A 12,284-nucleotide genomic window follows, 5' to 3' on the forward strand; every position below is an offset into this window, starting at 1 on the left:
TTCCCTGGTCATAGCCACTAGGAAGGAGAGAGAACCTCACCCTCATCTCTGGAATATCACTTAGAGCTTCACTCAGATTGGCCAACTTTGAGCTGGGTCCCAGCTAGCAGTCAGCTATTGTTGTGTGGATTCCAAAAAACACCACCTAAACAGCTGAACTGCAAAAAGAAGCATCTTTAGGGAGAACCAATTAGAAAAAGATGCTGTTTCTTCAGGCTAGGACACGTGGCCTGGACAGCGGGGTTTGGGCAGGAACTTCCTTGGAAAGTACAGCCTACAAAACCACAGGCCAAGACCCTGATCTCGGATCCCATCTTTACTCCTAGACGAATAACTGTACTCAGAGAAAAAAAATTGTAGTCAGAAAAATGCCATGTCTTGCTTAAACGAATCAGGATCTTGCCATGGAGCAGGGGCTGGTGTGCGGGCCTGAACAAATTCATGTTCCCTTAAAAAAGGAGGACACGGGGGTTGGGGAAGTGGGGTGGGATGAATTGGGAGGTTGGGATTGACATAGATACACTACCATGTGTAAAATAGATAGCTAGCGGGAACCCGCTGTAGAGCACAGGGAGATCAGCTCGGTGCTCTGTGGTGACCTGGATGGGGGTGGGCATGGGAGGGAGGTCCAAGAGGAAGGGGATATATGTATACATATAGCTAATTCACTCGGTTGTACAGCAGAAACTAACACAATATTGTGAAGCAGCTATACCCCAATAAAAAATAAATACATTTTTTAAAAGGGAGGAAGAAAAGTAATAGATGCTAGGTAGGCAATCAAGGAGTTTTGCCATAGTTTTTAAAAACCCAAGAGAGAGTTAGTGTGTGACTCTGAGAGTCATTTAATACTAGAGATTAAAAAAAATAAAATTACCCATAAATGTGGACAGAGCTGGTTTTCATCCTAGGGTGACTTCAGTCCGCTCATGCCCAGTGCTCTGTTCCCGCCACTTCAGATTTTAGCCCTATGTTCTAATCTTTGGTATTTCTGCTGCTCTGGGTACCACTTCTTCAATCCTGTAGTTACAACTAGAGAATCTCATCACTTGGAGACAGTAGTTCTGTTTAAATGCTTGCTGTTTGTATGGATGGACCTCTCAGAAAGGAGATTTTATCAGTTCTGCTCTTCGGTCTTGACACCTGTTTGGAGGCATGGGTGACCACATCTTGTCTTCCTTAGATGCTCCTGCTGGCAAACCATGATGTGCCTGTTAGTGATAATCACATTCATTCCTAAAATGTTTGTCTCCTCACTTCTTGTTCCCTTGCCAGCATTTTGCCAAGATGATGAGCTAGAATGTGCAGACCACGAGTGTGTGTCACGTGACCGGTGGTGTGACGGCGAAGCTGACTGCATAGACAGTTCCGACGAATGGGACTGTGGTGAGCTGCTTGTTTCTGCCATCTGCTCTATGCTCTAATGCCTGGCAGCCATTTAGGCTAAATGAATCCTAACTGGTTTCACAGATCTTACGAAGTTCATCTATTCTGGTTTACTATTATAAAAGCTGCCAGTGGTGATTTGTACATGTTATTTCCAACTCACAGAACACTTCCTCACAAGTTACTTCTCTGTTTGAAATGTCTATCTTATTTGTAAAAATATTTGGGTTCAAATTGTTTTGACGATATAACTTTTCATTTGAATATAATTTTTTAAAAACGCTTTATTATCACCCATAATAAATTATCAATAGTCAGTCATTCTTGTATCATTGACACCTCCTGGAAGAGGATACTGAAGTGGTCTTCCATCTTCCCTGGACTCTCGCTCCAGATCCAGATGAGACTTCTATCTACTCCCTTACATGGACAGGACTTAAAGGCATCTCTCACCAGTATCCCAATGTTGCAGTTTATCATCTTGAGTTTGGTTCATTCTATCGTCCCACACTCATCCCTGTTTCCATTCCCTTGGCCCTTATTTCAGTCCTTCGCATCATCTGGCCAAATCACGGTTATGATGTATATTGTCATTAATTGTGCAGTGTTTCCACGAACAATCTATGGTGTATGAAGTACAGAGGATGCTCTTTGATAAAAGAGGAATTAGCGCATATGCCAAATTAATCCGAAATTAACACATCACTCTCACACACTTGCATTCTCACAAGCTTTCTTGAAAGGAAATGATTTGAATGAAGTTACAACTGGCTCCTTCTAATTATGCAAGTCCTTGGGTAAACTCATGGGAATGGGACCTGCCTGTGGCCGTCTTGTAACTCATAATGAAAAGTTAAGAACTGCCTGTCTCTTTCACCAGAGCCTCTAGTTCTTGGAGGGCAGAGAACACATCTAATTCATTTTTCCATCCCCCGCCACACGGCAATCAGTGATTGGCACAGGGTAAGAACTCACCAAATGGTTCTTAGCTAAAAGAAATAAAAATGAATGTCTGCAAGTAAAGCAAAAGCATGTTATCATTCGGTGTCATGAGAAGAAATGTTTTAAATTAGGGTTTCCCCCCCTTTTTCCCCTCAGTGACCCTCTCTGCAAATGTGAACTCCTCGTCATTCCTGACTGCTCACAGATCTGCCATGGAACACCACGTGTGTGCGGATGGCTGGCAGGAGACGTTGAGTCAGCTGGCCTGCAAGCAGATGGGTTTAGGGTAAGGTCAGTAGTTTGTAGCCCTGATGAATTTCTCAGAGGGCTTCAGGGAACTTGGCAATAATATCTTCCTTATGAATGCAGAGTGAGTTAGTGCTCTCAAACCTAGCCCTCCAAAGCATGGGAAATGGATCAGGTGAGAGAACTGTATTTGATTACAGGCACCTGCTCTCAAGAGTGCGGGTTTCTGAAAACCTACTTTGATAAAGCCTCTAAAAGTAAATGAAGTCATTGTATTTTAAGGACTTGTGAAATGAAATGCTTTTATTACTTAAAAAAGCATTAAGATGGTTTCCTCTGAGGAAACTGGATGGGAAAATCTTGCAATCCCCGCCCCCAAGAGGTTATTGAATATTCCTTTTTAAGCAACACAAATCTTTTTAATAAGTTGAGAAATAGAACTTGAAGTTGCTGGTATTTCAATTTACCCTGTGTAATGTAGGAAATGTAAATTAGGAAAGAGTTCACCATTTTTGCTTCTTAGAATGAAAAGCCACTCACTCTGGCTTTGATACAAACACACTGAAATCAATACTTTTAAAGTTGGATTCTTGGCGCAGGGTTTCTTTTCTAGTTCTATTGGGGTTGGAAAACAATAATTGAAAGGTCTTAGAATATATATGTGAGTGTGTTTATACATATAAACATATAAACACACACATATATTTTTTTCTTTTACCAATGATGGATGTGAGATTTGGGGGAAATATAGAAATGATGGAAATAAAAGAAAAAGGATTTATAAAATTCTAGAATAAAAAATTGAGTAAATGTCACTTCCCAGGATTCCACAGAGCAAACTTGAAATAATTTTACAGTAATGAGTCATCCAATTATGGGAGAGCAACTGGCAGCCCATTTTTGCTATCCCAGTTTGAAGAATTACGTAAATACCAGCATCTTTAGCCCATTTTTCCCATGTAAAGTCCCACATCTTTGGAAAATTGAGTAACTGATGACATAATAAGGGAGTTTTAAACTTTGCCAGAGTGGAAAATTATATTTGCCAAGATCAATTAAATTATACTTTATTTTCACCACTTCCTTATTGTGTTTAAATGAAAGGGGATATGACTGTGATCAGAGATAGATTAAAAGCTTTTTGAAGGAGCTTTGCTTTCCTCTCACCAGACACAAGGTTATTTCTTTTTCTTTTTTTTGCATCTCACTCTATTTCTTTTTATTTATTATATATTTTTAACATCTTTATTGGACTATAATTGCTTTACAATGGTGTGTTAGTTTCTGCTTTATAACAAAGTGGATCAGCTATACATATACATACGTCCCCATATCTCCTCCCTCTTGCGTCTCCCTCCCACCCTCCCTATCCCACCCCTCTAGGTGGTCACAAAGCACCAAGCTGATCTCCCTGTGCTATGTGGCTGCTTCCCACTAGCTATCTATTTTACATTTGGTAGTGTATATGTGTCCATGCCACTCTCTCACTTCGTCCCAGCTTACCCTTCCCCCTCCCTGTGTCCCCCTCCTCAAGTCCATTCTCTACGTCTGCATCTTTATTCCTGTCCTGCCCCTAGGTTCTTCAGAACCATTTTTTTTTTTTAGATTCCATATATGTATGTTAGTCTACGGTATTTGTTTTTCTCTTTCTGACTTACTTCACTCTGTATGACAGACTCTAGGTCCATCCACCTCACTACAAATAACTCAATTTCATTTCTTTTTATGGCTGAGTAATATTCCATTGTATATATGTGCCACATCTTCTTTATCCATTCATCTGTCGATGGACAGTTAGGTTGTTTCCATCTCCTGGCTATTGTAAATAGAGCTGCAATGAACATTGTGGTACATGACTCTTTTTGAATTATGGTGTTCTCAGGGTATATGCCCAGTAGTGGGATTGCTGGGTCATATGGTAGTTCTATTTTTAGTTTTTTAAGGAACCTCCATACTGTTCTCCATAGTGGCTGTATCAATTTACATTCCCAACAAGGTTATTTCTTAATAAGAAAACTTGATTATGTAATGACAAATAACTTCACTGAGAGTTCTGAAGGAGCGTCGGAACTACAAAGATTTTATAACCAGAAAATTCTTTTGACAAAAACCACCTTGTTCTGTTGAAAATGGAATGGATCATGTTTAAAATATTCTACTTTATATTTTTTCTAATTTTTTGAATATTGGACTTAAATTCTTTATTGTGGTAAAATGCACGACATAAAACTCACCATTTTAAAGTGTACAATTCAGTGGCATTTAGTATATTCATAATGTTGTGCGACCATCACCATTTTCTGATTTAGTTCACTAAGTATAATGTTTTCATGCATCCATGTATCAGTACTTTATTTCTGCTTATGGCTGAATAATATTCCATTGTGTGGATACACTATATTTTTAAATCTATTCATCCATTGATGAATTCCTCCATTTTAGTGGTCTCTACCTTTGGCTCCTGTGTGCATATTGGATTTTGAAAAAAATCTCTTTGCTCCATTTCCTTAACATAGTGGGGAAATGTCATTGCAATATCTTAGGTATTTAAAATCTAAGATAGACGTTTAGATTTTTTAAAGATAACTTTATTTCATAGGAGGGCTAGGAAAATTTGAGAGAGCAGTATGGTTGGAAAACCATAACTGTTATTTGACTGAGTTAATGGGTAAGAAGTGATTCACCTTCGAAGTAAATGAGAACAAAAGGTAACCTTAGTGTTTTTGTACTTCTGGCTTGCCTGCACGTTTACTCTTCAGTTTACGTGGGTGGCTCATGAATTGACAGAGATCTGGAGAACCAGGCTAGGGCAGGAACACAGAAAATGGGCAAGACGAGGCCAAATTCCTGCTGTGGCAATGGGATGCTTAGGAAGCTGCTGTCACCACTGTCCCTGGAGACCAGTTGCTGTGCTGCAGACTCACAGTTCTGCCGCTGGTGCTTCCAATTAACTCTAAGTAACCCTGCACCTTTGAGTCATTTCTTCTACATTCAAAGTCCCTAATAGGAGTGTCTCTTTGGCCATGGCTAGACATTGACCTTCACTCCAGCTGCCAGAGGGAGGGGAGAGGGATGAGTTGTCCTCTTTTAGCTTCTGGAGTGGAGTGTCCACTCCATGGGCCTGCCTTGATACTGTCAAACATACTCTGCATCCAAAACTTGAAGTTTAAAAAACAACCCCAACTAATTCTATTCAGTATCTTCCTCCTTGTTTTTTGAGCATCAGCTTGTGGGTCTTATACAGGAGTAGGCACTGTGTGGAGGTTGCACAGGTGAATAACATCATCAAAGAGCTTATCATGTGGTGGGGAAGACATACTATCTTGATACTATAATATAAATTCATTAAATCATTCATTCATTCATTCATTCAGTAAACATTTAAGAGAAAAGCATTGTCATATAGTATCCAAAACGGACATACCTTAACTCCAAATAGATCACTCAGCTACTTCAGGGGGTATATTTTGTAGCTAGTTTGTTTAAAATGCAGATCTACACCAAATTACATGTTTTTGCAGGGATTCTACTGAGATGCTTTCACGATAGAAGCAGTTGATTAAAAACACCTGCACTTAGAGTTTTTCAGACCTAAATCATGCTTTCCATGTCTAACAGCAGAAATGCTAGGCTATCAACTAAGTGCTTGTCCAAATGAGAGGATTCAGAGTTCTTTTCTGAATCTGAAAACACTTTACCCCCATCTGCAGGTATCTCTAGAGTTCACCCAAGCTGGAAATATGATGACTATTTGATTAGACAAGGGTATAAATCAAGCCCCTAAATTCTCATGACAGTATATTGACTTTGCTACCTGCGTGTCCAGTATCAGAAACATATGGGCATTTATTTAATCAACAGTACAAATCAGAATTTAGACTGCCCGCTAATACTTGCCAAATGTTCAGTTGAGACATCTGGTATCTGAGGAAGTTGGTCTAAGGGAATGTGATTCTCTGTGTCTCTTGGCCTCCTAAGCTTACCTCTATAAAAGTTAGATCATCTGGAAATAGGCTGTACTATTTTGGCAAAACTTCCTTTGTAGAGTTAGTTGCAATTTTATTTTATGCCCTAATCTTTTAGAGTTTGTCAACAGAAGAAACATCCTTCCAAAGAATGTTTCTGTGTCTTGGGCAAAACCGCAAAGATGGTATCTATTATATTACCTAATAGTCCCTGATATAAGGATTTACATTGTAATTTTTCCTAACATGTACTCCCAGGACAAAGTTTCTAACTTCACATTTCATTTGTCATGTAAGAACTATTTAATCCAGGACGGTTTCTTTATTGATTGACTTCCATGATGCTCGGAGACAGATTCAGTCCTCTGTAGTAGTCAGTCTAGCCCAGATTGCTGGTCCTGTACATGTAAACCATGGAAAGGAAGTTCAGAACCTTGTAGTTGTTTTATTAAAAATTAAGATATAATTCAGATACCATAAAATTCACTGTTTAAAAGTGTACAATTCAGTTGGTTTTAGTATGGTCACAAAATAGTTGTAATCATCATCACTGTCTAATTCCAGAACATTTTCATCACTCAAAAAAGAAACCCCATGCTCATTAGCAGTCACTCTCCATTCCTCCTTCCCTTCAGCCCTTAAAATGTACTAATTGACTTTCTGTCTCTATAGATTTGCCTATTGTGCACATTTCACATATAGAATCATGCAAACTATTTTTTGTCTGACTTCTTTCAGTTAGTAAAATGTTTTTAAGTTTCATCCATGTTGTACTATGTATCAGTACGCCATTCCTGTTTACGGCTGAATAATATTCTCTTGGGTAGATAGAGCCACATTTTGATTATCCATTCATCATTTGATGGCCATTTTGGTTGTTTCCACTTTTGAGCTCTTATGCATAATGCTGCTATGAACATTCATGTACAAGTTTTTGTGTGAACATATGTTTTCATTTCTCTTGGGTGTATACTTAAGACTAGAATTACTGGGTCAAGTGGTAACTCTCTGTTTAACTTTTTGAATGACTGTCAAACTGTTTTCCAAAGAGGCCACACCACTTTATACTCTACCAGCAATGCATGAGAGTTCCAGTTTCTCCATCTCCTCACCAACACTTGTTCTTGTTCATATTTTTGATGGTCTGCATTCATTGTATTCAGAAATGATATTGTTCATTTTTTGATCTGGGTGACGAAGAGAGGGAATATAGAGAGAGAAGATAAGGAGATCAGGGACTGAGCCCTAACATTAAGGGGATCAGAGAAGAGAAGCAGCAAGCCAAAGGAGATGAAAAAGAACAACTAGTGCAGTAGGAGTATGTGGTATCCTGAAGGACAATTGAAGAAAGCATATAAAGGAAGAAGTGAGGGTCAGTTCTATCAAATGCTGCTGAGAAGTAAAATGAGGACTGAAAATGACTATTGGTTTCAGCAACGTGCATGTCATTGATGTGAGCAGTTTCAGTAGAGTGAGGGGGCAAACACCTAAGAGATAGTAGGAAGAGAGAAAAGACAGTAAATGTAGAACTCTTTGGGGAAATTTTGCCAAAAAGAGAAGCAAAGAAGGATGAGCAGTGACTGGTGAAGGAAATAGGGTTAGGAGATCTTTGGTCCCTCCATTTCCCTAAAAGCTCTCACTATCCCATGACTGACTTTCTCATAGAGCCCTACCGGCTGTAATACAAACATCATGTTCGATTGCTATAGACCGAGTGTTCATGTCCCCCCCAAATTCATATGTGAAATCCTAACCCCCAGTGTGAAGGTATTAAGCAGCGGGACCTTTAAGAGGTGATTGGGACGTGAGAATGGAGCCCTCAAGAATGGGATTAGTAACTTATACAAGAGACTGCACAGAGTTTCCTCTCACCTTTCATCATGTGATGACATAGCAAGAAGATGGCTGTCTGTGACTGAGGAAATGGGCCTTCACCAGACACCAAATCTACTATTACCTTGACCTTGGACTTCCAGCCTCTGGAACTATGGGAGATAAATCCCTGTTGTTTATAAGCCACTCAGTCTATGGCAATTTGTTATAGAGGCCTGAAAGGACTAAGGCAGAAATAAATCATTTTCTGTCAAAGGTCTTTTTTCATTTGACATTTTTTTTAACCAAATAAGTTTCCCAACTGGCAGACGTGCCGTAAACTAGCTCGTCTTTCTTCAACTTCATATCCTTGTACGTGCTCCTCTGCCCTTTCTGTACTGTCTGGTCTTTTATCTGTGCTCTGTGGACACATTCCTTCCTGCTTCTGCCTCTGTGTCCATAGATGCATTGTTTTTACATTCCCTGTCCAAATTCTTCAGGGCCTCACTCAAGGCTCATGACTTTTGCGAAGTCTTTCTCATCTCCTTGACCTCTTTTGCCCCTGAATTTCCTGTGGTACTTAAAAATCAGTACTACACGATATCTCTCTTAATTCTACAATGCTGTATATCATTTGTATATATTTTTTGATTCTTCATTTATTTCCCAGAATAGGTTACAGAGAATAATAATGGCCAACCTTGGGCTTCCCTGGTGGCGCAGTGGTTGAGAGTCCGCCTGCCGATGCAGGGGACGCGGGTTCGTGCCCCGGTCCAGGAGGATCCCACGTGCCGCGGAGCGGCTGGACCCGTGAGCCATGGCCGCTGAGCCTGCACGTCCGGAGCCTGTGCTCCGCGATGAGAGAGGCCACAACAGTGAGAGGCCCGCGTACTGCAAAAAAAAATAATAATAAAAAAATAATAATGGCCAACCTTAATTATGTGCCAGGCTGTTCTGAGTACTTGATAAGTATTATCTCAGTTTATCCACATTGTAATCCTATAAGACAAGTAGTATTGTTATTTCTATTTTATGTACGAGGAAACTGAGGATTAGAGAGGCCAAGGAACTTTGCTACTTGCAGAAAAATACAGAGCTAGGATGTAAGTCCAAGCAAGTGGAAGAGATCTCTTGGGTACTAGGAGTAGATCCCCTATGGCACCCAGTTCTTCAGTAAAAATGCCATGACTGATGTGGCCAACCAGCTTCTTAAACATAAACCCCATTTAGTATTGCTTTATGTAGGTGTTTTGTGGTAGATCTTAACATCACCTTGTGATCTTATTGTAGGATTTTTAAGTGGATAGCAGTGAGGAGGTGGTGGTGGTGGAAATTCATCATGCACGACCAGGATCTAAGTGTTTTTCACTTTTTTTTTTTTTTGCGGTACGCGGGCCTCTCACTTGTGGCCTCTCCCGTTGCGCAGCACAGGCTCCGGACGTGCAGGCTCAGTGGCCATGGCTCACGGGCCCAGCCGCTCCGCGGCATGTGGGATCTTCCAGGACCGGGGCACGAACCCGTGTCCCCTGCATCAGCAGGCAGACTCTCAAGCACTGCGCCACCAGGGAAGCCCTGTTTTTCACTTTTTGAAAAGACATATAGTAATAAGTACATGCTTGTCTTATTCTAAGTAGACGTCAGCTGAGGCAAATCCACGAAGTGTTGTTTTCTTTCTCATGCAGCTTCGTAGCTTCTCTGGCAGACATGTGGTTTGGGCATGAGAAATTAATTTCTTAACACATTCCCAAGAAGCTGCTAGTTAAATGAGTGCCTGGATGAGAAGAAAATCATAAAGTCCAATGTATGAGTGTAGAATTCTCTGGAACATGCTGTTCAGAGCTAAGGAAGAAGAAGAATTTTCCTGAAAAAGTGCTACATCCTGAAGGAGGAGGAAATATTTTTTAAGGTCTTCCATGAGACCACTAGGTATGAGGCTTTCATAAGCAAGAGGAAGGTGAGTCTACCAGTTGTCCTAAGAGCATTTCCACATGATCACTATCAGCAAGCTCTGCGAAGAATTCGGATTATTTGTTAGCAAACTGAATCTCAAACTGTGTCAGTTGGGTTAATGAATAACTTATGAAAGTAAATGGAAACTTCTCAGTGGTGTAGGGAAATTCACCGTTATTAACTGGAATAAAACTATGCTAGATCCTGGATTAAGCACATTTTTTTTACTCTCTTCCATTCCATTTTGTGATAAAAATGTTCACCATTAAAAAATAGGTTCACATCAGGATTTATAAAATCAAAGATGGTTGCCATGAGTTCTCCAGAATTGTCAAAACACACCTTTCCACCAAAAATATCAGGGCTAATTGTGAGCAAGAAGGTCTTGGAATGGGGAAGAATCAATCTCTGTAAAGTCTTTGGGGGCATCAGATTCTCTGGTCATCATAGTGCATTGCCATCGGCAGGAATATGAATGGGTCCTAGGTAAGTAAGAGCATGATTTACAACTTGAGAATCCACCAGAAATTAACCAGAAAGACCTGTGTTATTTCTGTTAGAAGTCCTTATATGGCAGCATCCCCCTTTTGGAACTACACCAGAGACTCCTGGTGATGACTTAACTTCTTCATGTTTTCTTTGAAACCTACTGCAGTTTGGCTTGCTTTTTACCCCCAAGACAGGACTGATAGTAATGATATTATCTAAATGCCAACTCCACTGGTCTTTTCATTTTATTTTTACAGTTTGGAATCAAAATCCAATTTCTTACTCTGGCCTGTAAAGCATAATCCGGCCCCTGCCTCACTCTCTGACCCCATCTCCTAGCACTCTCCACTTGTCCGCTAAATGTTACACACGTTGACCTTATTGCTGATATTCCAGTGCTGCAAACTCATTCGCATCTCGGGAGCTTTGGCTTCACAGTTCCTCTTGTTTGGAAGGCTGATCTCTAGACCTTAACAGGATCACCTCCATCTCATCATTCGTGTCTGTAAGCTTGTATGTCAACTATTTACAAAGGTCTTCCTTGACAACCCTAGTTGGAGCAGCTTCCGCACTCACCAAGGTACTCTCTTATTTGCTTACTCTGTCTTCTTCAAAGCATTTATTGGTATCAGAAATTATTTTTTCACGTTTGGAATTTGTTCCTCTCACTGAAACTCCTTTAGGGAGGGACTCCATCTGATATAACACCAGTGTGTTGTCTCCATTTCCATTCCAGCTTATTAACCTTATTAATCATCAGTTTTAACCCTTGTCCATCTGACTGTGTCATTTGTTTAAATTCTGCCAGGGTGATATTCCTTTGGCAATGAGTAAACTGAGTTCACTGAACACTCACTGATTAACCCATTGTGTCATTCATGAACATAAGTCTAATATCTACCCAATCTTGTACTCTTCCTACATCTTCCAGAAGCTAACAAAAGAACATGTAGATCTTGACTCCGAGGCATAGTAATCTTTTGAACTAAAAAATTTCAAGTAAAGTCACTTGTAGCAGACATTTATTGTGTTGCCTCTCTGCCTCCCTCCTTTTCCTTTGGGACCTGCATCCCTTCATTTTGGGACTTGCTTCACTTCCCATTCTATCCTTGGGATCCCAAAGGGGGATGCCATCTTTGTACATGACCCACTTTTCTTGGCCTCAGTGATTGGTAGAGGGGTAGGTAATACCTCACCCAAGCTGGACTAATCAAAGGACCTCACTCCTGGGCTACAGTGACTGGTTTTGTGATACTTAAAGTTTTTCAATAAGATTTGTTTTAAGTGGACTGGGGAGAGAAGACGTCTTTCCTTTTTGGTCACAAAGATGAAGGATTTGAGTTTAGAGCTGCAGACAGCCTGTCCCCTAGCTTGTGGAAAAGTCACTTGGAGGTCATTAAAGCCACCTCCCACCTCGTCCTCCTCCCTCCCACTGAAGGAAGTGGAGATGAGAAATGGAGAATCGTGAAGGTGCTTGGTCCCCAGGCATCAGCC

General features: G+C 40.5%; 1 protein-coding gene across 1 annotated transcript in view; it reads left to right on the forward strand.

Annotated features, from left to right (window-relative positions):
• Window positions 1-12,284, forward strand: part of CORIN (corin, serine peptidase) — a 225,691-nt gene that overhangs the window by 168,981 nt on the left and 44,426 nt on the right. Inside the window, exons 14-15 of the mRNA XM_060148234.1 lie at window positions 1,276-1,386; window positions 2,485-2,614. Of these exons, the coding sequence (XP_060004217.1) occupies window positions 1,276-1,386; window positions 2,485-2,614 (241 nt within the window). The remainder of the gene's footprint in view (window positions 1-1,275; window positions 1,387-2,484; window positions 2,615-12,284) is intronic.

This window comes from Lagenorhynchus albirostris, chromosome 4, assembly GCF_949774975.1.
Source record: "Lagenorhynchus albirostris chromosome 4, mLagAlb1.1, whole genome shotgun sequence".
Lineage (NCBI taxonomy): Eukaryota > Metazoa > Chordata > Mammalia > Artiodactyla > Delphinidae > Lagenorhynchus > Lagenorhynchus albirostris.